Below are 24833 nucleotides of genomic sequence, written 5' to 3'. Positions count from 1 at the left end.
TCCAGGCTGCAGGAATAACCACTGCAAAGCCCTCAAGTCAAGAATGAGCTTGGAATATCTGAGGAACTAAAAGGTCAGCATGGTTGCAACACAGTGAGTAAAGCAATACGTGGTAATGGATAACATGACCCCCAAATCTTGCAAACATATCCTGTTACACCGTTAGGATCTCAAGAACCTGTCTCCTCTATTTCATCTTCCCCATTTCTTTAGTTCTCACCCTAATGACCTGCAGCTTATATAATTACAATCGCATTTAGTTGTTCATTGCCTGAGATGTACTTCCCCCTCATTTTTTTGGTTCCTCCTTTAAAACTCAGTCCAATCATTCATTATCTTCTACAAAAAACCTTTCCTGACTCATCCTCCCGCCCTGAGTTGGGTACCCTTCCTGTGTTCCTAAGCACCCTCTTCTCAACACTTCCACACTGAATTGTCAGTGTTTATCTACTTTCCATTTGTATTGTGAGCTCCTTCAGGACACAGTATGGTATTTTACCTCTGCACTCAGACCAGTTAGCAGACTGGAACCATTCATGCATCACACCTTGAGTAGCGGAGCACGGAAAGTTGAGCCTCCTAGTGATTAGTACTACTTGACTTAGCCTTGACTTAGTGTCATTAAGGATCTCACTACAAGGCCCCACACCCCTCACACTCTATGGACTTCAGTCAGTAAGCACAGAACTCTTTGGCTGGGCCTGGCTGGGTAGACAGACTGATCCCAAGAACAAGTTTACTGCTTAGTTATGAGAAGTTTTCATCACAGTACTATTTGAGTGAACAGAGAAACACCTGGGTACCATAAGAATAAATCACTATGATAATGAAGTGAGTATTTTACTAGTATGATGATGATGATACTCCAGTATCTTTCTAGTTCAGATCTGTACCTTTGCCAATTTTAAGAGGACCCTCTGGAACTAGGGGAGCCACCTCCAGACCATGTTTCACTAGTGACTAACCCTAAGACCCTTTTGCTAATTCAGATAAAAAGATATGAGTTTGGGGTAAAAATAAAGAAACATAACATATTTAAACAAGTTCCTGTTCATTTACTGACCAATTTAACAATGATAATACAGCTTTGGTAAAGTGGATTTGTAATATTACAGTATTTACATAAAATATAAGATTTTAATATAATTTTATGTTAAATGTTTTATTATTTTTGTTATGTTAAATTGTTAAGAGTAATTGGACTTAATACATATCCTTTAAGGTATCAAAAATATGCAACCTCAAAATATTTCCTTTTGGATAACTCCTCTAAATACCCATATAATACACAACAGTGATGCTCAGAGTGTGGTCTGTGACTGCTAGGGGTTCCCAGGATCTTTTCCAAAAAATCACTAAGGGTAAAACAAAACCTTTTTCATTGTGATATTAAGACATCACTCACCTTTTTACTATGTTGATATTTGCACTGATGGCACAAAAGTAACAGTAGGTGAATAAAACTCCTGGCATCTCAGCATGAATCAAAGCAGTGGCACCAAACAGCACTAGTTATTTGTATTTTTTATTGCCACACGTTAAAGAGGTGTTTTTCTCTCACTTTAAAATGTCCTTGATGAAGCAGTAAAATGACTAATTTTAAATTTTTCATCTTGACCCTTGGGCTTAAGTTTATTAAAAGGGGTTCTATTAGTAGCATGTAAAGAAATGTCTTTTTAATACTGTGCTGAGAAAATGGGAGGTATACATAAAGCACTGCTTCTGTATACTGAACTGGACAGTTATTTCTAGAAAAGCACTTGTACTACTGTTTGAGTTATGAACTGAATTGCTATTATTTTTGCTTAAAGGATGACTGACGAACTATCATTAGTTAGGTTTGGGTAACAGTTGTTTTCTCAAAAATGAATCAAATGAGTCTGTTATTTTAAGAAAAACAATTGAGATTATTTGGTTACAATGATAAAATCTAGGCTTTCAGGTAAAAATATCAAGAGTCTAGAAAACTTTTATCTGTCATGCTGAGCTTCACAGCTTCCCAGTACTTAAAGACTTTCCTGATGAGATCATTGGTAATATTAACAATTAAAAAATATATTACATAATAAAATGTGTCAACACTAGAAGATATGAATGATTCACTGAATCAGTATTTTCCAAAATAAAACAATTCCACTCATTCTTTTAGGAATTTTAAAGTTATTTTAAAATATATTTTTATGTTAACATGCAAAGGGTTTTTATTATTTTCATGTGAAGTAACACATATTTTAAAAATCCTAATCTTTATTTCTAATACGGTAAATATCAATAGATAAAACCCACATAAATAAAAGTTCTTTGGGATTTTCCATAATTAAAAGTGTAAAGGGTCTTTAGTTTGTGGGCTGTTTGTATACACCTAAAAATTAAGCCCACACAAAAGAAAATATGCTATGACAGGTTTTCATTTTAATAAAGGTTATAACAATTAATTGGTTATTGTAATTATTAAGAGATTATAAAATTATATAAAAGGGTATTATAATTAATAAAGGTATTATAATTAATAAAGGTATTAATAGTGGGCTTGAGTTTGTTAAAGGGGATTCTATTTGTACAACGCAAAGAAATAAAGTAGCATTCTTTTCCAAGTTATCAACTTTTGACAATTAGTATAGTGATATTTATCAAAGCCCTATGATTTCTCTTCATACTAGACAAATTTTAATGTCTTCCTTAATTATTTAAGAATTTTTAAGAGTTATTTAGCATCGGTCCTCTAACATGTGAAATCCTCACTTAAAAGACTGGCTTACAAGCCACAGATTTGGAGAAAAGGGCAGAAGAAGAATTCATGAATCTAAACCTTTTAAGGCAGTCTTTGCCATATGGAATTAATTTGTGATTAAATGGACCATAATAATTAATTATGAAAGGGAAAAAAGATCTCAGAGCACCTTCCCTACCTTGGATGCAGAAATTTGCTTAAGAGCTCCTATGAACTGAATATTTCATGAACCTTAATAACTTTAGAAGAATTACAGTACTCTCTTGTAGCCCAAACAGCTGATGATCATAACAAAAGCTAGTATGATGAAGTTGCCATGTCTATGGCAACATAACTTTTCTCTACCTGTGCTTTGCAGGACAGAGCATCAAGTGTAGTGTGAAGTTAAACTAGAAAGCAAAACAAACAGTAAGCATCAACGTGGTAAATTAATGAGATAAAGATACAGAGTTTAGAAGACTTATCGTAACCATACAAATTCCACAAAACTTATGCTTCGATATTTCAATCTGTTACAGTTTTTATATACGGATTGGTTAGGATGCATAAGATTTATAAGGATATAGCAGCAATTCATATTAGTGTATTACTCTGGTTCTTTCTAGAATCAATACACAGGAGAATTTAACTATGTAACAATTAGGCTTTCTTTTTTCTCAAAAAGAAATCTAAACTTTTTAATGTAATCTTTGCCATATGGAATTAATTTTTGATTAAATGGACCATATATGAGGGTTCACAGTGTTACAAGCATGATTTCAAAGCTTGTTTATAAAAGAACATTTAAAAAGTCATTTATTGCAGAAAAAGCCTTACATGGATTTGATTCTCGTCCTCTAGAAAAATATAATCTAAATTATATAAGCTGATATCAATATATATTATAAACATCTAAGTAAAAGTACTAGAATAATCAGTGAACTATCACTAAGATATTTAGTCTATGTATAGATCTCAAGTGTAAGCATTTTAGGGATGGGACAAAATGTAGATTAGGATGTATAATGATGGAAAATATACCCTTACATTAGCTTGAACAATCCATAAAGCTTTAAGGATGCACCAGAGAACCAAGTTAGAGATGGAGGAGGCATGGCTCTAAAAGAAGAAACTGAAGGAAAGCTCAGAATGAGCTTCAGTAGTAGGTAAAGTAGAATGAATCAACTAGAGGCAGTATAAGAAGGGGATATCTGAATAGCCATAACAAATAAGCAACAATTTTGAAAACAATTAGGTTTGAAATAAAGCTGTACATTTTAACAAATAATACATATTCAAAATTATAGAAAAGCATATGAATAATTTCTGGTCCCTGTCAAAACATAAAAGCTTAGCTTGACAATTGCTTACAAAAAATTAAATTAAAAAGTTTCTATGAATCATTGCTGCTTTGCCTGCAGATACAAACAAATTTAACTTCAATCCCAATTATGACAGCAGGCTGCCTTTCCATTCATTAACAGCAGTCATTTAGGAGTTCAAATTATGGTTAGAGAATTTAAGATAAATCTAAAGCATAAATGCTGATTTTTAAGGTAGTGAATTAATAAAACAAAAAAGTCATCCCACACTGATGAGATGGATGAAACTATTAGATTTTATACTCAGTTCTTTAAAGTATACTTTCAAAAAGCAATGTGGTAATTTGTCAAGACTTATAAAAATATTTTATCTTCAAAATTTCACCACTGGAGGCTTCCCTGGTGGCACAGTGGTTGAGAGTCCGCCTGCCGATGCAGGGGACACGGGTTCGTGCCCCGGTCCAGGAGGATCCCGCATGCCGCGGAGCGGCTGGGCCCGTGAGCCATGGCTGCTGGGCCTGCGCGTCCGGAGCCTGTGCTCCGCAGTGGGAGAGGCCACAGCAGTGAGAGGCCCGCATACCGCAAAAAAAAAAAAAAAAAAATTTCACCACTGGAAATTTACTGTAATCGTAAAATAGTAAAAATCTTCTGTTGAATTCTCTGTAATATCAAGAGAAATATGCTCACTACTGTATTAATTATATTATAAACCTGATTATAATATTAAAGCTAAATGTTCAGAAAAAGGGAGGTATGACTGAGTGAACTACACAGCCCTTGAAACTAATTTAAAAAATTAATAAAAACTATAATACTTTAGACATACTAAGTAGAAAAAAAAATACCAAACTGAATATGCTCTAAGAATATAATTAAGTGAAAATGTGTATGTATTTGAAAAAAGACTTAGGGAAAATGAACAAATGAAAAAAATTATTTTAGAATAGTGGAATTACAACAGTATTTACAACTAATCAAACTTTTTAAAAGGTGCATTTTTCATATGAAATACCATGAAAATAGTTTGCCAATTTTTCATGTCATTTCCGTATTGGTCATTACACTTTGTATTAAAGTACTGTTAAAATGTAGCTTATGCTGAAAATTTTTCTGCTTCCTAGGCCACTCAAGAAAAACTATATAAATCAAGTCATGATATTATTATGATTCATCCATTTGACAAGCATCTCACTGAGCACTTAATACGTGCTGGTCACTGCAGCACAGGCCAAGAATTCTTGTTTTCCATCATTTAATTTCCCCGGCTTCACTGCATCCTTTAGCCAGCACACTCCCCTCTACCACACTTTTTATTCTTGTCATCTACTTCAATGTTCCATTTCAGGACCTAAAACCTAACCTTAATCCTAAGATTATTGGTTCTGTGGCCAAAAAATTTTTCCAGAAGAATGGATCATATAATCATATGACAATGCTTTCAATATTTAAGAAAGTTATCTTCTCTATCAGTACACTTTGGGTTCAACATGAGAAATCCACTCTAAAACTTTCTTCTAAAATTATTTCATTTTCAGTCATGTACCACAAGGTTCACTGCAGCTCTATGTACAATAGCCAGGACATGGAAGCAACCTAAGTGTCCATCGACAGACGAATGGATAAAGAAGATGTGGCACATATATACAATGGAATATTACTTGGCCATAAAAAGAAATGAAATTGAATTATTTGTGGTGAGGTGGATGGACCTAGAGTCTGTCATACAGAGTGAAGTAAGTCAGAAAGAGAAAAACAAATACCATATGCTAACACATATATATGGAATCTAAGAAAAAAAGAAAAATGGTTCTGAAGAACCTAGGGGCAGGACAGGAATAAAGACGCAGACATAGAGAATGGACTTGAGGACATGGGGAAGGGGAAGGGGAAGCTAGGACAAAGCGAGAGAGTGGCATGAACATATATACACTACCAAATGTAAAATACATGGCTAGTGGGAAGCAGCTGCATCGCACAGGGAGATCAGCTCGGTGCTTTGGGTCCACCTAGAGGGGTGGGATAGGGAGGGTGGGAGGGAGATACAAGAGGGAGGAGATATGGGGATACATGTATATGTATAGCTGATTCACTTTGTTATAAAGCAGAAACTAACACACCACTGTAAAGCAATTATACTCCAATAAAGATGTTAAAAAAATAATGTAAAAAAAATTAAAAAATTGTTTCATTTTCAGTGTCTCCTATTCCAAAGGCTCTTTCTTTTCTGCCATTACTCATATGGAGGTCTTCCCTAATTTAAGGTAAAAATTAAAATCTGCATCTTACTCTTCCTCTTCTTGATGACATATAACTGCTACTTATATATACTGGTGAATTCACTAAATACATGTTCTAAATGAGTATTTTCTATTGTGAATCCACCCATTTCTTTTTCTTTCTTAAATTTAATGTCCCTATATCCTGGCTCATGTTTGAAACGATGCTAGTAAAGTACCCTTACAAATTAATCCTTCCTACAATATATATCTCCTAATTTTTCTTCTGTTATCATTCAAATCCATCTTTCTACAGAAGTATACAATGCTTACTTACTCTCTCCTACAAACACTTCAAGAACCTGATATCTTGGGTTTCCTTTTTTCTCGCCCTGTTCAGAGTCTACTAGTCTTCCTTTCTACATCTTTATTTTAGTGTCTTTCAGGATAAAATACCAGTGCTGGGAGCCTTGGTGCTAAAGGGTTCTGAGCTGTCAGGGAACCATTCTATATGTGCTTCTTTGTCTTACACTCAGGAAACATCACCTCCATTCTAGTAACCACTACTGGTTAAATATATTTCAATGGCTTGATACACGTTTACTTTCAAACAAAGTTAACAAGTAAAACTTGCTAATGATACAAAAATGGATTTGTATATCAGTAGACTTAATTAAATATGTGATATCAATTATATTTTAGCAGTAATGAATTATCAATATATATACACCAATATGTATAAAATTGATAACTAATAAGAACCTGATGTATAAAAAAATAAAAATAAAATTCAAAAAAACACACCTAATATAGAGAGAAGCTTAAAAATAGAGGAATCTTAGTACTTTAAATTGATAGAAGCCACGGACAAAAAACCCAATCTTGAGCATATACTTATATAGCTACTAAATGAAGTATTCTCATGTCAGAAGACAGAGCTATCAGTCTAGTAGTCTCACTTTTCTAGCTACACAGGATTATACCATAATAGTGTTCGTTAAGGCACTGCACGTCAAATGTTATCTTAAAATCAAGAAAGTGAACAATAATTTATCCCAGCTAGGTACAAGGTTTGAAGAGTAAGATTGGGAGAAAATGTTCAACTTTTGAGAGAATGAATATAATACAGGTAAATCTGGGGTGGGTCATAAGAATGTCTCTGAAGATAGTGATACAATGAGAATTAGCCAATTTGAGGTTGAAACGTGCTGACCAACATGGTAAAAGTAACATGAAAACAGGGAAGCTTATCTGATGATGCATGTGAAATTTTAAGAGTCCACGGACTCAAAGAGGCCTTTTCTCATTAGGTACAATTAAATGTAAATCTGCCTGTGGATTTTTCCTAAACAGTGAGTATAAGACCAAGTGCCATGACCACATACCATAAAATCAAACGTGGGAATCATCAAATTAGAATTAAATATGCAGCCTGGAAGCAATCTGTGAAACTCTCTAGTCCTGCGTAGCTAGGGTTACTTGCATTAAGTTATCCAGCCTGTTAGAGGCACAGACAGATCTCTCATCTCACATTAGTGTGATTACGTGTATTGAGTATGATTTAATATTAACTTTAAAAAGATGACCTGATAAACTAGCAAATATAAAAGAGAATACAGTTCTTGGTGAACTGGGTGACTTGTGAATCATTAGGATAATCTCATCCTAACCCAGGCTATTTGTGATACTTCCTAGTACACTGATTAAGAAGAGCTCCAGCTCTGGAGTCAACCTGGGCTCAAATTCCAGCTCTGTTACTTCATGAGGCAAGTTATTTAAGCTCTCCATGACTCATTATCTATAATCCTAAAAGGAGACAATAAAAGCACCCAAGTCATAGTGCTGTTATGAGAATTATGAAAGATAATGCATTCCAATTGCAGAGCAGAGTACCTGGCCAATAATGGATGTTCACTTTATCTACTAATACTTTTCTTCTTGGTGCTTGAAAGCCAAGCCATCTAAGTAAGGGTCTTGAGTTCAAGATATAAGATGCTATTTTTGTCTCAACTAAGAATATAAGAATTGCTAAGACAAAAGGAAACAACTTGTGATTCTGAATGTGGTTTCTCTTCTTGCTGCTATGGCTTAGCAAGAATTGAGATGGATGAGAGAGACGGATTAGCAGATGGAACATCTGCTGAACAATACTTTGGTGGCAAGAGTTCAGAGAAAAGCAGAGGCTCCATGAATGAGAAAATACAAACATACTTATTGATGTAAAGACTATTTATATTACCAAACCTGTGATCCCAAAACATTGTTCTCATTGAGCAACGTATCTGTAAATGAACTGAAGGTGAGTTTCTTCATCTGCAGTTTCAGCAAGTAGTTTAGCAGAGCAATTGTTGCTGGGAGATCTGCAGGTATGAGTGTAATCTTGGGGATTGGTGGTTAATGTGAACATAGAGCAGGCAAGTAGTAGAGTACAGGTAAGAGTACAGACTTGATTAAATCTGGGCTCTTCTGCTTATGAGCTGTATGACTTTGGGCAAGTTACTCAACCTTTCTTCTTCAGTTTCCTTATCTGTGAGATAATACCTGTCTCATGTGGTTGTTGCTAAGATTAAATAAATATGCGTAAAGCACTTTGGCAGCACACACATAGCAGGCGCAGCACAAGTGTTAACAGATATAGTTATTTAAGAACAATCTACAGTCGAGAAAGATAAAAATCAGAGAAAGTGAGCCCGTGTTCTGGAGAAATAACTGTGCACAGGGGAGTTTTGGGGCTTCTGAGAGTTAGGATTCTCCCATCAGAAACACGACACTGGTAGCAGTGGGGGAAACTCAAGGGTAGCAGGTTTGTGAGGATTATTGAAATAGATCTTTAGATATTTTCATGAATATCATGAATGTACCCCGAGTTTTTACTGTAATCTGTTTTTTTATATTACATAGGTAATCTACCTAGAGCTTTTAGCCCACATATAAAATTAAAGAAATCACCATATCTATTCAACTACTTGAAAAGAAATTCTGGCACCAGGGGTGGGAGTGGGGTAATGTCAGTGGAAAACAAACACAAAAGCCCAACTTTTCCTTAAAGATTAACTTAACTACATCATGCATATGTACGTGTGTGCCTATCAAGGGTCATCAAACTATGGTCCACTGCCTGTTCTTGTATGGCCTGCAAAGTAAGAATGGATTTTACGTTTTTAAATAGTTAAAAAAAATCACCCAAAATAATGATACCTGAAAATTATATGAAATTCAAATTTCCAAGTCCGTAAATAAAGTTTTATTGTAACACAGCTGCATTCATTCATTTAAGAGCTGTCTACAGCTGCTTTGGGGCTATAGTAGCAGAGCTGAATAACTGCAAGAGACCCATATGGCTTGTAAAGCCTAAAATATTTACTCTCTGGTCCTGTACACAAAAGGCTTGTCATAGCATGTGTTATGAAGAAAGGGAGTAAATTAACCTCTTAGCTGTGCTTCTCCAAATGTAACTAAACTGCCATATTTAGCCGTGATCATATTCACTTTTAGGTTCCCTAACAGAGAGGCTTCCCTTCAACCTGGTGCTTTATATAAATCGTTGAATCTTCATAACAACTCTGAGGTAGATACTACTCTCATTCCCACCTTACAGAGAAGGAGCAAGCACAGAAAGCTTAGTTGATTTGCCGAAGGTAGCACCTGAGTGGACAGCTGAGGCCGATTTCAGACCCAGGTGGTGCGGCTCAAGAGCTCAGGCTCTAATCACTTTGCTCCAGCGTCAACGGCTGTAGGACTTCACACCTGAGTCACGTTAGATTTTACAAAAAACAGCTTCAACAGAATTGACTTACCATTTAATTTTTGACTATTTATTAAGAACTGGCCATGTAAAGAATACCTGCATATCTTTAATAAAAGTGCTATTAAAATGTAATATTAACTAAATTGTCACTGTTCCCTATGTAAGGGAAAAATCTTGTCTCCCCTGGTGTAATATATACTTTATTAGAAAATAAAAGTTACACAACATCTTGATTCCATTTTTTGTCAGTTTACCTTTAACATTAACAGTAACAGCTAGTTTATCATTAACAGAAAACAGCTAAGTCTTCATGGCTGTGCTTTTCTATACACCAGCCTATCTTCTTCTTCCTTACATTCAATAACACTGTGCTAGGACAATTAGAAGTGAGAGAGGTATGTCTCACGCTTTCATCAGTCTGAATATTTAATGGGAAAGGCATGCATTAAACAAGTAATTTCATTATTAATGACAAGTATAAGTTTTAGAAAGGAAAAATACGGCATGCTTTGAGAGTATATTACTAGGGGACACAATCTAGTCCACATGGCCAAGACATCCTTAAAAGTAGTGACATCTATGCTGAACTATAACGGATGAGAGGGAATCCTTCGGCCTTGAATTATTTCTAGGTAAAGAGAAGAAAATGTGGAAGATTCTGAGCAGGGAAGGATGGCCCTTCTAATAAAATCTGGTAATTTGCCAACATGAACTGATAGAACACATTCTGCCGGCACCTGCCCGAGACACTTGCTAGGAACAGGAAAGGTTGAGAGCTGCCTAGCTTGCTTAATGGAGGGTGATTCTGCTCTCGATGGGAGGGGTGTTCCAGTAGCTCCCAATGTTGGCTATGTGCTAGAATTCTGGGGTGATATCTCAAGGAAACGAGTCATGGAGCGAGGAAAAAAAGAGCTCATTTAATTTACTGAAAATCTTATCCCAGGTGAAAAAAGAAATTAGGAAGCTGGAGAAGACTGTTACCAGAGGGTTATCCTATGGATCTATTTAACAGTGCCTACAAATGCATACAAAAAAGCCAGACTTCTTTCATTTCTGATCCTAGGAAAGGAAAAACATCACTGCCATCCTGAAGAAACCAGGAACTTATAAATATTACCACTATATAGGAGTGAAAACGGGAATAGGTAGAACACAGAGAGGAAAAAAAAAAAATCTTCCCTGTACTTCTGCCTTTGTTGCCAACCAACACTTGTTAAAATGATTAGATAATTCAGAAGACAGTTAGCACTGTCAGTTTAAATGTTTAGACAGTTTATGTTGTATTATAAACATAGGGTTTTTTCTTCTGGTTCCCCACCCCACGCCGTTTCGCTGTTATGCTTTCCTATTCACATACATTTGCCATAGAACAACTACAGCAAATAAAAGGCAATTGGTGGTTGGAGGTTTCCCAATAAAAATAAGGGCAACCGTTTATAGAAAGTTCATTATGTACCAGGCACTGTGTGAAATGTTTTGAATACATGATTATCTCACTTAATTCATTACAACAACCTTTTGACCTATTATCACATCTATGTCATTAATGAGGAAACTAAAGCACAAAGAAGTCAAATAACTCTGTGCCAAAGGTCACACAGTGAGGGATGCCACGGTCAATTAAACAGATGCTATTCCTCTTGGAGTTCAGTCAATCTTTTGTCTGAACACAATATATCTTCTGGGTCCCAGAGGAATGCTAAAGGGGATCAAGGAAAAATAAAAGCAATCTTAAGATTCTTCAGCCTACTATCTTTTTTTCGAATGAGAAAAAGGCTGAGTTGAATTAGATTGAGAAAAGAACAGATTGAAAAGGGAAGTAAGCCAGTTATAATAACCAGTGGTTATAAGCTGGTATATAAAAAAATGTGCCAGTGGTTCTAAACTTTAGTGTGCATCAGAATCTCCTGCAGGTCTAGTAAAAACAGATTGCTGGGCTTCACCCACAGACAGAGTTTCTGATTCAGTGGGTCTGGGGTGAGTTCTGAGAACTTGCATTTCTAACAAGTTCTCATCTAAGGTTGCTGGCCCAGGGACCATAATCTGAGAACCACTGCACTATATACACTACATAAATCCACTCTCTTACAACATAGCTCTAGTAAATAAAACCATACACCTTTCCTAGGAAACTAGAACATAAATAAAGGGGCTCCTTTAGAGGTTAAAGAGATGTGGAATTTTCAAAGAAACCTTAAAAAAAATTTTCCTTTATTATATTTTTAAATATAACATTTGGTATATACAAAAAACATGTAAGATATGTAAATTGTAAAAACCATATAAATCTTATACCTAATTCACAGTGTAAATCAGTCTTTTCAAATACTACTGATGATCTTCTTTTGATATTAGGCTGTATTTATTATTGGAATTGCCAAATATTCTTAAAATAAGATTTAATTTTTGAAGAATACTTATAACTTTCATAATGAACATATATTGTATAAACAGGTTAAATTTTAAATCTTTTTTCTTCATTGCTTATTCCACAATTTTCACTAGTGAATAAACACTACTGCTACTGAAGACTAAGCTAATAGAACATATAAAGTTGGACAAGAAAAATAATTCAAACTTTCCAAGATATATTGTGAAATTACTAAAGACAGAGAGAACACAATGAAATATTTTATCTTAAAATTATCCATTTTAGTTATCTTGCTAAATAAAGAAAGCATAAAATTTATGACTGGGTTAGACCATTCTAAAGTAGGCTTTCAAAAATAAATGATAAGAGAGCTGTCAGTGCTATTTCAGTAATTATATACAATGAATACTGTCAGTGAAGTAAAATCTTACCCAGGTCTAGTCGTTTTGAATTCCACCTTGAGGATAGGCTTGCATGGTTCTGGCTTCTTCCCATCCTTTAACTGTTTTCCTAAAATATATTTTCCTGCATTAAATTCTAAAATTCTAAGTTACTCTAAATTCTTACACATTGATAGTTTATAAAATGAAATATAATGAAATCCACCATGAAACATTTTAAAGTGGTCTTGAAAGAAGTATTTAATACAAAATAAGATATTTTAAATGATCAATTTACTCTTTGAAATTCAGTGCTAAAAAGTAAATAAAATAACTTGTCAACAACATTTATGTGATAAAATTCTAGTAAGAGAAATTCAGTCTTTCCAATGTTCTTAATTGAAGATAAGCAAAATTGGGTCTCAATTTGCCCAATGAATTCAAGTTTTAAAATAGCTTATTTGAGAAAAATAAATCTAAGTCATATTTTCACCCAAAGTGACAGGCTGCAAAATTAAATCCCTATGCTAATAAATTCATTAGCATAAATTTACATTTACATTTACTCTCTTAAAGTAAAAGCCATCCATTGCAATGTCCAGAAGATTGCTAAAATAAACCAACCTCTATAAAATGTGTCAGAAACTCATACTGTCAAAGAATTTTGATTATTTTTAAAAAGGTTGATTTCTATTATCTATTTTTACATGTTCGTATTAACAACTCAGAAAAATTAAAGAAAATAAAACATATTATTCCCATTTCTTAGGGATTAATCAGTCTCACCATTATTATACTATTTGTGAAGATCCCAAACACACACTGCTATCCCAACACTTCTTATCCTCTTTCCCAGCTTTATCCCCCATAGTAACTAGCTCATTCTAATGAAGTTTGTATTTTCTTTTGTTTGTTATTTGCCTCACCAACAAGAACATAAATTCCATGAAAGCAAAGGTTTTTAAGTGTGTGTTTTCTGTTGATACACCCATGGTGACAAACATTGTTTGGCACAGAGTAGACACTCAGTAACTATTTAATCAGTGAATAAATTAATAATTTTTCTTTAGGATTAATTTCTAGAAAAGAGATACTTAGGTAGAACTGTATTCCAGAAAGGAAGAAGAAAATGTAGGAGAGCATTTTGCCACATGCTTCCTGAACAGTGCTCTTTTTTTTTCTGATTTGGTAAGTGGAAAGGGTATCTCATTTTAATTTGTATTGATTTAATTCCTAACGGAAAATTCTTAGGCTTTATGATCATCTGTATTTCTTCTTTTAAAAATAACTTATATCTTTTACCCGTGCTTGTATGTTATCTTCTTTATATTTAAAAATAAACTTAATATTCAAAGGTCATTAACATTGTATCCATATGTTGCAAATACTATCCCTAGTGTCACTTGTGATTGATTAAATAAGTCGATCAGTCTTAATCATGTTTCTATTTAAGAAAACTTAAAATCCTAAAATGGCAATTCTTCCAAAATTAACTTACAAATTTAATGTAATTAGAATTCCAACAGCTTTTCTTAAATTTGGACAAAATGACCTTAAAGTTCACATGGTGGACTCAATTCCTATGAAGAGCTAACAAAACTAAAAAAGGAGACTGACTTCCAGAATGACAAAGTGTGACCTCCTTGAACTCGCTCACTTACTATAAACTCTGCAAATTAACTGAAGCCACAAAATGAGCCTTAACATTATCTACTCAATGGAAATGAGCAAACCTTGGTAAGACAAGGGGGACTGGGATGCTTTGACAAGGGCTGTTCCTATTCCCCTTGTTCCCCAGCTCAGTGGCCCAGTACCATGAAAAGGCAACAGCATCATCAGCCAGCAGAGAGGACTGAAGTTTATCTGCAGTTCCATTAAAACCAGATTCCCTAGAGGGCAATCAGTACTTTGTCCCAATCTGCAGCTCCCTGAAAAACTCTACTCCCAAGGCATTGTGGCCAATTTCATTTGACAGAACAGACATCAGCTCTGGGAGACAAAAAGCCCTACCTCCAGGGCATCACAGAAATAATAGCAATCTGCTGGCAATATCACAGCTGCCTAAGGCTGTGGTTTTAGTTGAGGCAAATAAGATCCTGGGCAGGAATTTTTTAAAAATCCTGAAGAACTGGACATACTCTAGGGATCTAAAAGGCCGTATACATGTGCAAGGCAGTGTGCATGCCCAGGAAAGACCTAGGAAAGGAAAAGGCCCCAGTCATTCATCTCTGGCCAACTCTAAGACTCTGGGCCAACAGGAAGTTAACAAAAAAAGAAAGTAAAATGAGCTATAGTACCACTGCTGGCAGGAACAATGGAAGAGAGGTACTTATACATGGCCGGTAAAAATGCGAAGGATACAGTCTTTTTGAAAAGCAGTTTGAGAACATTTATGAAAAATAGAAATATGTAAAACTAGTAAATTTCAAGGAGCAGCAATTCTACTCATAAGCATTTATTCCACAGAAACAAAAGGACAAATTCCTATCGAATACGTACAGAAAGGTAAAGGCAGCACAATCTGTAGTGATCAGAAACTGAAAATAAAGTTAACGCCCATCAATTTGGCACGGATGAATAAAGTGTGAAAAATTGTGAGACAAACAATTGGCTGATACACTACCATTGAAATGAAGGAATTAGGGCTGTGCCAGATGACATGGAGAGATTTTCCTCAAGTACAGTGGATTAAGAAAAGTGAGATGCAAAAAAGACTAATATAGTTCTATTTTTGTAAAACAATGACCAAAAAATCTCATATGTTTGTATATGTGTGTGTAAATACATACGATTTTAGAAATGCATATATTTTGGAAGAACACCTGTAAGATTTTTGACATAGCTTACCTGGTGGGGCAAGAAAGGGGACTGGGCTGCTAATGTCGGGGAACGTTTAGGGAGAAGAGGCTGGTACGCTACGATCCCGTATCATCATGTGTATGTGTATGAAAAAAAACTATCATTCTTTTTTGTCACCGCCTCTTTGGTTTCATGGTTAGGAAGTTCTTCCCCACACAAATATCATTACAATTTTTTTTTTTTGCTTTTTCTTGTAACTGCTTTATAGTTTCATTTACTACATTTATTTTCTGAAGTATATTTTGATATAGGGAAGGTATTTTTTCTTTAATAATTTCGGCACTATTTGTGTAGTTCTATTGAGCTATAATTGCCAGACAATACAGTGCAAGTATTTAAAGTGTACAATGTGACGAGTTGCCAGCCTTATTACTGAACCATCAGAGCTTTCCCCACTGATATGAAATGGCACTTTTATGACATTAAATTTTTATAAATACACACCATTCAACTGCTATTAGAACATCTAATCCTGCCTTAAGATCCTAGGGAAACATCTCTTCACCTCTTCATGCAGAAAATGATGATGCAATGGACTCTTGAACCTCTGGCATCCTAACTTACAAGAACCAACAAGTGACTAGTGATAGAGTTAAGTAGAACACCAGATCAAGGGACAGGAAAGGACTGCCAGGGGAGAAGACCGGTTTCTTGAGGTGGGAGAGAGAATTGGGGTAATCAGAAAGGTATGGAAAAAAGGAGGCTGAAATCTGAAAGCTAGTCCCTCATGCTGTACAAGGAACAAAGTAAGAATTTCAACCTCTATTTCAATCTGTTCAGAGATATACGACCTTTCAGTCAGGAATTTAAATGTTTGCTCTGAAGAAGACCAGATACATAAAACCTGACCAGGTACAAAATTCTTAAGGTTTGTCTTGCTCAATAGTCTCTTGGTATTATTGCTCTACTGTGTCCAGCATTTAAACTTAAAGTTTAAAGCCGGTCTGATTTTTACTTCTTTATAAATAAACTTTTTTTATAAAAGTTTGGACAAAATGCATGGATGCAAGGATGCATACAAGGATGCTAAGAGAGTAGTTTCATTATCTCTATAAATTAAAAATGTTACAGTTTTTATAGTGATTTTTCATTAATCTTGCTTGGAAATTAGTGAGTCCTTTTGATTTGCATACTCTGATCTTTTTTCAACTCAGGTTTTTAAAATTATGCCACTGATTATTGCTTATATTCCTGAAAGGTTTATTCATCTGTAATCCTAGACTAACCATTTTCTAAATCAAATCAAGTAATAAGGCACTAGCTAAGATTTTATAAAGCACATATAGCTAAACGACATTTAGAGCATCACTGAATTTCACCATTAAGTGTCATTTCACTTCTTAACCGCTATGCCACCTCCGTAGAAAAATGTGTGCTTACTCTTTCAACTACCTGTGAACTACTTTGATAAATCATTGAAAAGATCTGGTTAAATATAAAACTCGACTTAATAAATCACATAAACCTCCATGTCACATGTGATTTCTTCTGGTCTCTTATTATGCCCTGCTTCCCATCCCCCAAAATTACCCAGCCACAATCAACAAAGTCCTATTGATTCTAATTCCAGAATTTCATTATGTATGTCCATTTCTTCTCATTAGCAGTCACAATTGACATCTTCATTATTTACTGTTAACAACAGCTTCCTAACTGACCTCCCTCTTCTGCTCCCAGCTCATCTGATGCAATACCATCAAAGCAGTATTTCCAAATATAAATTTTATGTTTCTCATTATAAAATCATTTCCTAGGTCTCCATCATGAAGTCCAAACTCTTTAGCATACTACAAGGTATATTTTTGCCTCTGTATGCAGTTCTGTCTTAGTTTCCTGCTACTCGCCCAAAGGAATTTTAAACATTGGTCATATTAAACTATTAACAGTTTTCCAAGAATACTCTGCTTTTGATTATGTCTTTGCACCTTCTGACTAAAATAACCTTGCTCTGCTCTTTGCTATCTTATAACACTCAAATATAAAAACTAGGGAAAACTCTGTAATGGACTACATTAAAGAACTGCTGTATGGATTTGTTATTTATTGAATGTATTATGCTTCAGGTAAATCTTAAAAGTAGATTAATAGAAATTTTTAATATCTCACATCCTTAAAATATTACATTAAGTTAGCTTTACTTATGTGAAGTTTGAATTTATCTTTCCTTCAGCAACGTTTAACAGAATAAAAGTTCTCTAATCCTGGGTTATTCTTTGATAAATGGATTGATTGTACTGATGAATAAGCTCCACAAACTAAATCTTAAAATGTCATTTCCTATAATGGATACCTATTGATTTTGACTATCTACCATCTCCATTTCCTCTGAGAATAATCTGACTTTGGTGAACATGACAATAGCAGAAAAATCTCACTCTGCAACACATCACACGCACATACCCAGGGTTACATGGGAGATCCTCTGGGGCCCTGGGTCAGCAAATCACTTAACCATGATGACTGCTTCAGGGTAAGTACCTGAGCCATGCCAGGACTACCAAAGTTCTTCCCTCCTAAAAAATGAAAGCCTATCTGCCATAGGAGAGAAACAAGCCAAAAGAGAGAGAGAGGGAAGTAGGGCTTACCCACTAGGCTTACCATACAGACATACAGAACTTACAGCCCACCAAGATGAAATGACTTTGCAGAGTCAATAGATGGTGCAAATCCTGCTTCATTTCCACACAATCATAAAACTTTACACCTTAAAAATCACCTTGCTCAATCCTTTCATTTTACATACGCTGAAACGAAGTCCCAGAAAACAGTAATTATCTCTACAAAGTATTTCACAGACAGCAGAGCTAGAATTACATTCCAGATTGTCTGACTGCCAGGGAAATGTTCTTTGATAGTCATAAAACCTAGATTAAAGGGAGATATCACATTTTGTTTGTTTTGGTCAAAAATCATCTGTCGAGTAATTTCAGACACCCAAATAGAGACTTTCTGAAAAAATATGACTATCAACCATCTTGATATGCATAAAATTATACAACTTTATATCAGAAAATTACCTTAAATGAATTCAAATTATTCTCCTTTCTTGGCCATTTTATCATCATTATCTAGATAACTGCTATGCCCCTCAGAATAAGAGTCCACTAACAAACAGCTTTAGCGATGAATGATGCCATCGGAGGGTAAACTGAACATAGCTACCAAATCTGGGGAACTGTCTTATAATTAAATTATAATTCAAGCACCAGGCCGTCATTTCTCAAAGTGTATTCCACGGAACCCTAGACAACCACAAGATGCTCTGTGAACAAAAGATGCTAAAGTCAAATAAGTTTGGGAAAAGCTACATAAAATAAATTAATATATAAACCAACATAAATAATAAATATACAGTTGATCCTTGAACAACATGGGTTTGAGGTGCATGGGCCCACTTATGTGCAAATTTTTTTCAGTAGTAAATACTAGACTACTACAGATGTAGAACCACAGACACCAAGGGTTGACTTTAGGTCATATGCAGATTTTCTACTAGGCAGTAGTGAGCACCTCAACACCCTGCGCTTTTCAAGGGTCAATCGTATATATGTATGTATACATGTGTATACGTACCTTCCCTCTTAGAAATTCATAGTGTACGTTAAAGATTAAGAAGTCTTGTAGTGAAAAAAATGTTCAACTTTAATTCAGCATTTCTAAAACTTCTTTGATCATAACATACTTTTTCACCAAATAACTCATTAACATAGGAAGAATTAGTATCGTGAAATACATTTTGGGGAAAACTAATCTAAAAATCTTTTGGTCCTATCCTACCAAGTAAATAAGATATCCAAATTTATATTTACTATAATCGCATATGTATATAGCATGTCAGTTTCCAGGTACTTTCACTTACATTTTGCTTATTTGTTCTAAGGTGTAGAATGGTGCCTATCACACAGTAGAACCAATATTTGTTGAATGAATAAATAAAAGTACAATCAGTTCTAATCAATTATCAAGGTAACGCTTATTAATTTTTTTTTAAGAATAAGATATACTTAACCACTACCTTACGTGGTTTAGATACGAAAAAAGCCCAAGATTTACTGTAACTGTTAGAAAGTAAGAGCAAGAGACCACAACGCAAGATAGTAATGAAAAAAAGCCCTAAATTTCAATCCATCAAAGCAGATATTTAGTATACCAAAAATTGCATATACCACAAATATGGTATATGTATATATGGAATATGTGATATCTTGTTACTGTATGAAAAACACATTTTTGTGTTTTAATGTATAAAAATGCACTTAGCTTTGCCACTGAATTCAACTATCAGCATAAATTTAACTTTGGCAGGTATCTACCACATTACTGTTGCTGAAAATAATTCATATTTTATAAAGAAACAGTACTTCTGATGATCTACATTTTTAGGCTGCTATACTGTGCCAACAAACGCCATCCAACTTCCTAACATCTGCCACAGAAAAAAATGTACTTTTACATTTTGTTTGGATTCTAATTTTGAAAAAAAATATTATATCAAATATTCTTTGTCTTGTTTGAAAAAAGTAATTTTAACTAGTTACCCTTTTTTGCTAAGATATTACAAACCCTGTAGAAATCTATTTATGCTACTTCTAAAAGTCTGCTCTCAAGGTCTTAAGATTTTAGTATAAAAGAAGTATCAAGATTAAATAGAAAATCACCATTCGGCAACCAATAAGTAATCCATCCAAGAAACAACAACAGATGCTAAAAACAGAGGGTAAAAATTTGATGAGGAACGGTATGTTTACAGAGTCTCAAATATTTCCCCCAAATCAAAACACTTATTGATTACAAGAAAAAATCAAAAACATTTATTAATTTCAAAAGGAAAAAATAATGTTATAATGGAGAGACCTAGTAGACAGAAGCTTAATCAAGGGATCAGAGTATGAGGCATCACTAGGACAAATCAAACATAAGCTCCACCTGAGGCTGCAAAAAGAACACATCAGTCCTTTTGGGATATTCCTGCTGAAAATGTACAACATGAATCTAAACATGGAAAAACGTCAGACAAAACCAAATGGAGGCACATCCTATAAAATAACTGACCTGTAATGTTCAAAATTTATCAGTTAGGAAAGTCAAGAAAAGGCTCAAGAACAGTTCCAGTTTGAACGAGACTAAAGAAACATGACAACTAAATCTATCCTGCATATAGACCCTTTTGGTAAACGGCAAAACTTGGTGATATAGGAGAATGTCTTTGTAAGAAACAAATACTGAAATATTTTGGGATGATTGGGCAATATGTTGAAAACTTACTCTCACATGGTCTGAAAGAAAAAAACCTCTTTGTACTAGACTTACAAAAAAAGATAAAAATTTAGATAAACTTAAAACTTTAAAACCAATATTACATATTGCTACCATCTTCAATATTATTTTTATTTCCTTCTGGATTTGAAATTAAAGGTCTTGAAACTACTCATCTACTGTTTTGGTTTTCTGAATTCCTAGGTTCCAGTGGGGTTGGGAGGTGCTAAAATGTATGGGAATACTCAGGAGTACCACAAAGATTAGGGACTTAGGCACTAACAGAAGGAAGAACAAAAATATATTAGGGAAAACTGGAACCTACTATCAAAAGGGCTATCTTCTGGAGGCACACATAAATAGACCTGTAGCAAATTTAAAATAAGTGCTTTTCCAGAAGATGACTGCTACCAAAAAGCAGTGGTAAAATAAATTACAATATGTGGCTAAAAGAATTATTATTTTTACCAGAAAACAAACAAGTCTAAAAATGCATATTGCTACAGAAAGATGTTTTTAATTTGACTGTTTATTTTCTACATTGTAATAATGCAGAATGTACCAATTTTTTTTAAAAAAGTGGGCATTCATATTTTAAAGCAAACAATGAAACATTAGCAATAACTACAAAAGTACTCTTTCAGTATGCTACCAATTTAAAAAACAGTTCCTTTTTATTTCCCTAAATTTGCTGGTTAAGAACCTCTTAGGGTAGAATTGCGAGAATGCAGATTAATAAAGAAATACAAATTCCTAGGCCTCATCCAAAATTCAAACAAGGTCTTCATAATGTGTTCATAAGCACCCTAATAAAACCTTCATGGAGGTTCTGTATATATTACTTGTACAGAAAAAAGTTAACAAAGCAGGCTTGAGACCGCTATCCCTAGAAAGGTCAGCTTGTAAGATTAGCTCTCTTGGTTGGTAACTGGTAACTTGGCTTTCAAGACAGCTTCCACCATGCCAAGACTGATAAGGGCGGCACACTATGCTATATTATCTATACAAACAATATGGTTTATGACCAATCTCTGCTTTCCTTCTGAGCATCTAAAATTTTGGTACGTGCTAAAGCAGAGGGTACCCGTGGACTGACATCAATACAAACTATGGACTTCTGGGCTCAGGGGAGCTTCGCTGGTAGATAACGTTTCACACATGTGGTAATAACTCATTGCTAGAGGAATTAAGCATGTCCTGTGTGACTCCACTGGGAGAAGACTGTTGGAAGCTTCAACCTGGCTTCCTCCAAACTTCACCCCATGTGCCTTTTCCCTGTACTGATTTTGCTTTGCATCCTTTTGCTAAGTCCTATGAGTCTTCCTAGTGAATCAAACTTGGGGTCATTTTGGAGACTCTGAAAACAATACTTTAATGTATAAAATTACCTTCTTAGAGTTCCAAGTGTTTCAGTACATATTATATATACATTAGCAACTTGCAATTGATAACTTTAAGATGACAACAGTTTAAAGTAAGTCCTATATCACTCACAAAATTATCTACTTTTTGGACTACTGGAGAAAAGAATACTCAGAAGATTATGTAACTTCATTTTCTCAAAGCTCATATTTGCAATTTCAACCGCAAATATAGTTATTTGAGATTTTATTTACCTGGTTGTTACACATTATTTCTATATGTATAAATATTTAAAATTCAGAATGAAAGAAAACCCATCCTTATCATCAAAAACAAACAAACAAACAAATCCAAATGCAAACTCAAAACAGTTTACTGTCCATCACAATTTAGGTGGTATTTAAAAGGGATACATTCTTACCATGTGGAGTTATCGTCTGTACAGGCTTAGCAGGGGATCTCACATTCCATATAGTCAAAGTGCCATCTGAATGACTGCAAATAAATTGTTTTCCTTCATGATGCCAAGCAACAGAGTGGATAGCCTATAGAAGAGGGGTAAAGAATTCCATTTTAAAAACAAAATTTTATTTAAACACCAAGTTATTCATAATTAATTTTTCATTTTAAACTTTTTATTTCACAAGCTAACATCAATAATGTTAATCTTAAATTCCCATAACTCAGTCCTCCTGTCATTATGAGATTTAATTTGGTTCTGACACTATTTTAATGATTTTTACTTTATTTACTCCTTAAGTGAGCGTAAGGATAATATGATAGTGGTATATGTATTATTGACAAGTTCAGGAAAACAAAATGTATTCTTACAATAAACAATAACTAAACATAAATTACCAAGCAATTATAATCAATATTCCATTGGAAAAACTAGTTGCATTGACAGATGAGAACAAATTTTAGAAATTAACTAAAATTTTAGAATTTTTAGACAAAAATGTACATTTGGAATTAAGGTCAATTAAAAATACCTCAGACTGAGCTTTAAGACAGGTTACCCATTTCTCACAGTAATTATTAAGGTGACTTTTAAAATCTGAAATTTATTTTATATGTCTGAGCCACTTAAAAACTATCTGAAGAATATTTTTTAAGTTTTAAACTTTTAAATTTATTTATTTAAAATTTATTTATCTTTTTAAAAAAATTAAAATTTTTAAAGGTTACTTTCCATTCAGTTATTACAAGATATTGGCTATATTCCCTGTGTTGTACAACGTTATACAATACATCCTTCAGCCTATCTTACACCCAACAGTTTATGCCTCCCACTCCCTGACCCCTAGATTGTCCCTCCCCCACCTCCCCACTGGTAACCAGTAGTTTGTTCTCTATTATCTGTGAGTCTGCTTCTTATTTGTTATATTCACTAGTTTGCTGTATCTTTTAGATTCCACATATAAGTGATACCATACAGTATTTGTCTTTCTCTGTCTGGCTCATTTGACTTAGCATAATGCCCTCAAAGTCTATCCATGTTGCTGCAAATTACAAAATTCCATTCTTTTTTATGGCTGAGTAGTATTCCATTGTATATATACACCATATTTTCTTTATCCATTCATCTCTTGATGGGCACTTTGGTTGCTTCCCTATCTTGGCAATTGCTATGAACACTGGGGTGCATATAACTTCTAAGGAAACAATCCCATTTACCATTATATCAAAAAGAATAAAATACCCAGGAATAAACCTACCTAAGGAGGCAAAACATCTGTATTATGAAAACTATAAGATGCTGATGAAAGAAATTGAAGATGACACAAATAAAAAGATATACTGTGTTCTTGAATTGGAGGAATCAATATTGTTAAAATGATCATACTACACAAGGCAATCTACAGATTCAGTACAATCCTTATCAAAATACCAATGGCATTTTTCATAGAACTAGAACAAATAATTTTAAAATTTATATGGAAACACAGAAGACCTTGAATAGCCAAAATGACCTTAAGAAGAACAGAGCTGGAGGAATCATATTCCCTGGCTTCAGACTATACTACAAAGCTACAGTCATCAAAACAGTATGGTACTGGCACAAAACAGACACATAGCTCAGTGAAACTGGATAGAGAGCCTAGAAATAAATCCATGCACTTATGGTCGATTAATCTATGAAAAAGGAGGCAAGAATGTACAAGGGAGAAAAGACAGTCTCTTCAGTAAGTGATGCTGGGAAAACTGGACAGCTACACGTATGGTTTGGCCAACCCAATAAAAGAATGAAATTAGAACATTCTCCAACACCATATACAAAAATAAATTCAAAATGGATTAAAGATCTAAATGAAAGACTGGATACTATAAAACTCCTTGAGGAAAACATAGTCATAATACTCTTCAACATAAACTGCAGCAATATTTTGTTTGGATCTGTCTCCTAAAGTAAAGGAAATAATAGTAAAAATAAACAAATGGGACCTAATTCAACTTAAGGTTTTTCTACAGCAAAGGAAACCATCAACAAAATAAAAAGACAACCTACTGAACGCGAGAAAAATATCTGCAAATGATATGACTGGTAAGGGATTAATATCCCACATATTTAAACAGCTCATACAACTCAACATCAAAGAAACAAACAA

General features: G+C 34.3%; 1 protein-coding gene across 4 annotated transcripts in view; it reads right to left on the bottom strand.

The window, feature by feature from the left end:
* STXBP5 (syntaxin binding protein 5) overlaps positions 1 to 24833 on the bottom strand; it is a 165773-nt gene that overhangs the window by 80694 nt on the left and 60246 nt on the right. For all 4 annotated transcript variants that reach the window (XR_003793711.1, XM_029223865.1, XM_029223867.1 and 1 more), the window contains 2 exons: positions 22646 to 22769; positions 12799 to 12877 (listed from right to left, as the gene is read on the bottom strand). Coding sequence is in view for 3 of the 4 variants with exons in the window: in XM_029223865.1 (XP_029079698.1) it covers positions 12799 to 12877; positions 22646 to 22769 (203 nt within the window). In the remaining variant the exon portion in view is untranslated. The remainder of the gene's footprint in view (positions 1 to 12798; positions 12878 to 22645; positions 22770 to 24833) is intronic.

Source organism: Monodon monoceros, unplaced genomic scaffold (assembly GCF_005190385.1).
Source record: "Monodon monoceros isolate NGI ecotype Baffin Bay Population unplaced genomic scaffold, NGI_Narwhal_1 Super_Scaffold_15, whole genome shotgun sequence".
In the NCBI taxonomy this organism is placed as follows: domain Eukaryota; kingdom Metazoa; phylum Chordata; class Mammalia; order Artiodactyla; family Monodontidae; genus Monodon; species Monodon monoceros.
This window is presented reverse-complemented; position numbering and strand designations above follow the sequence as displayed.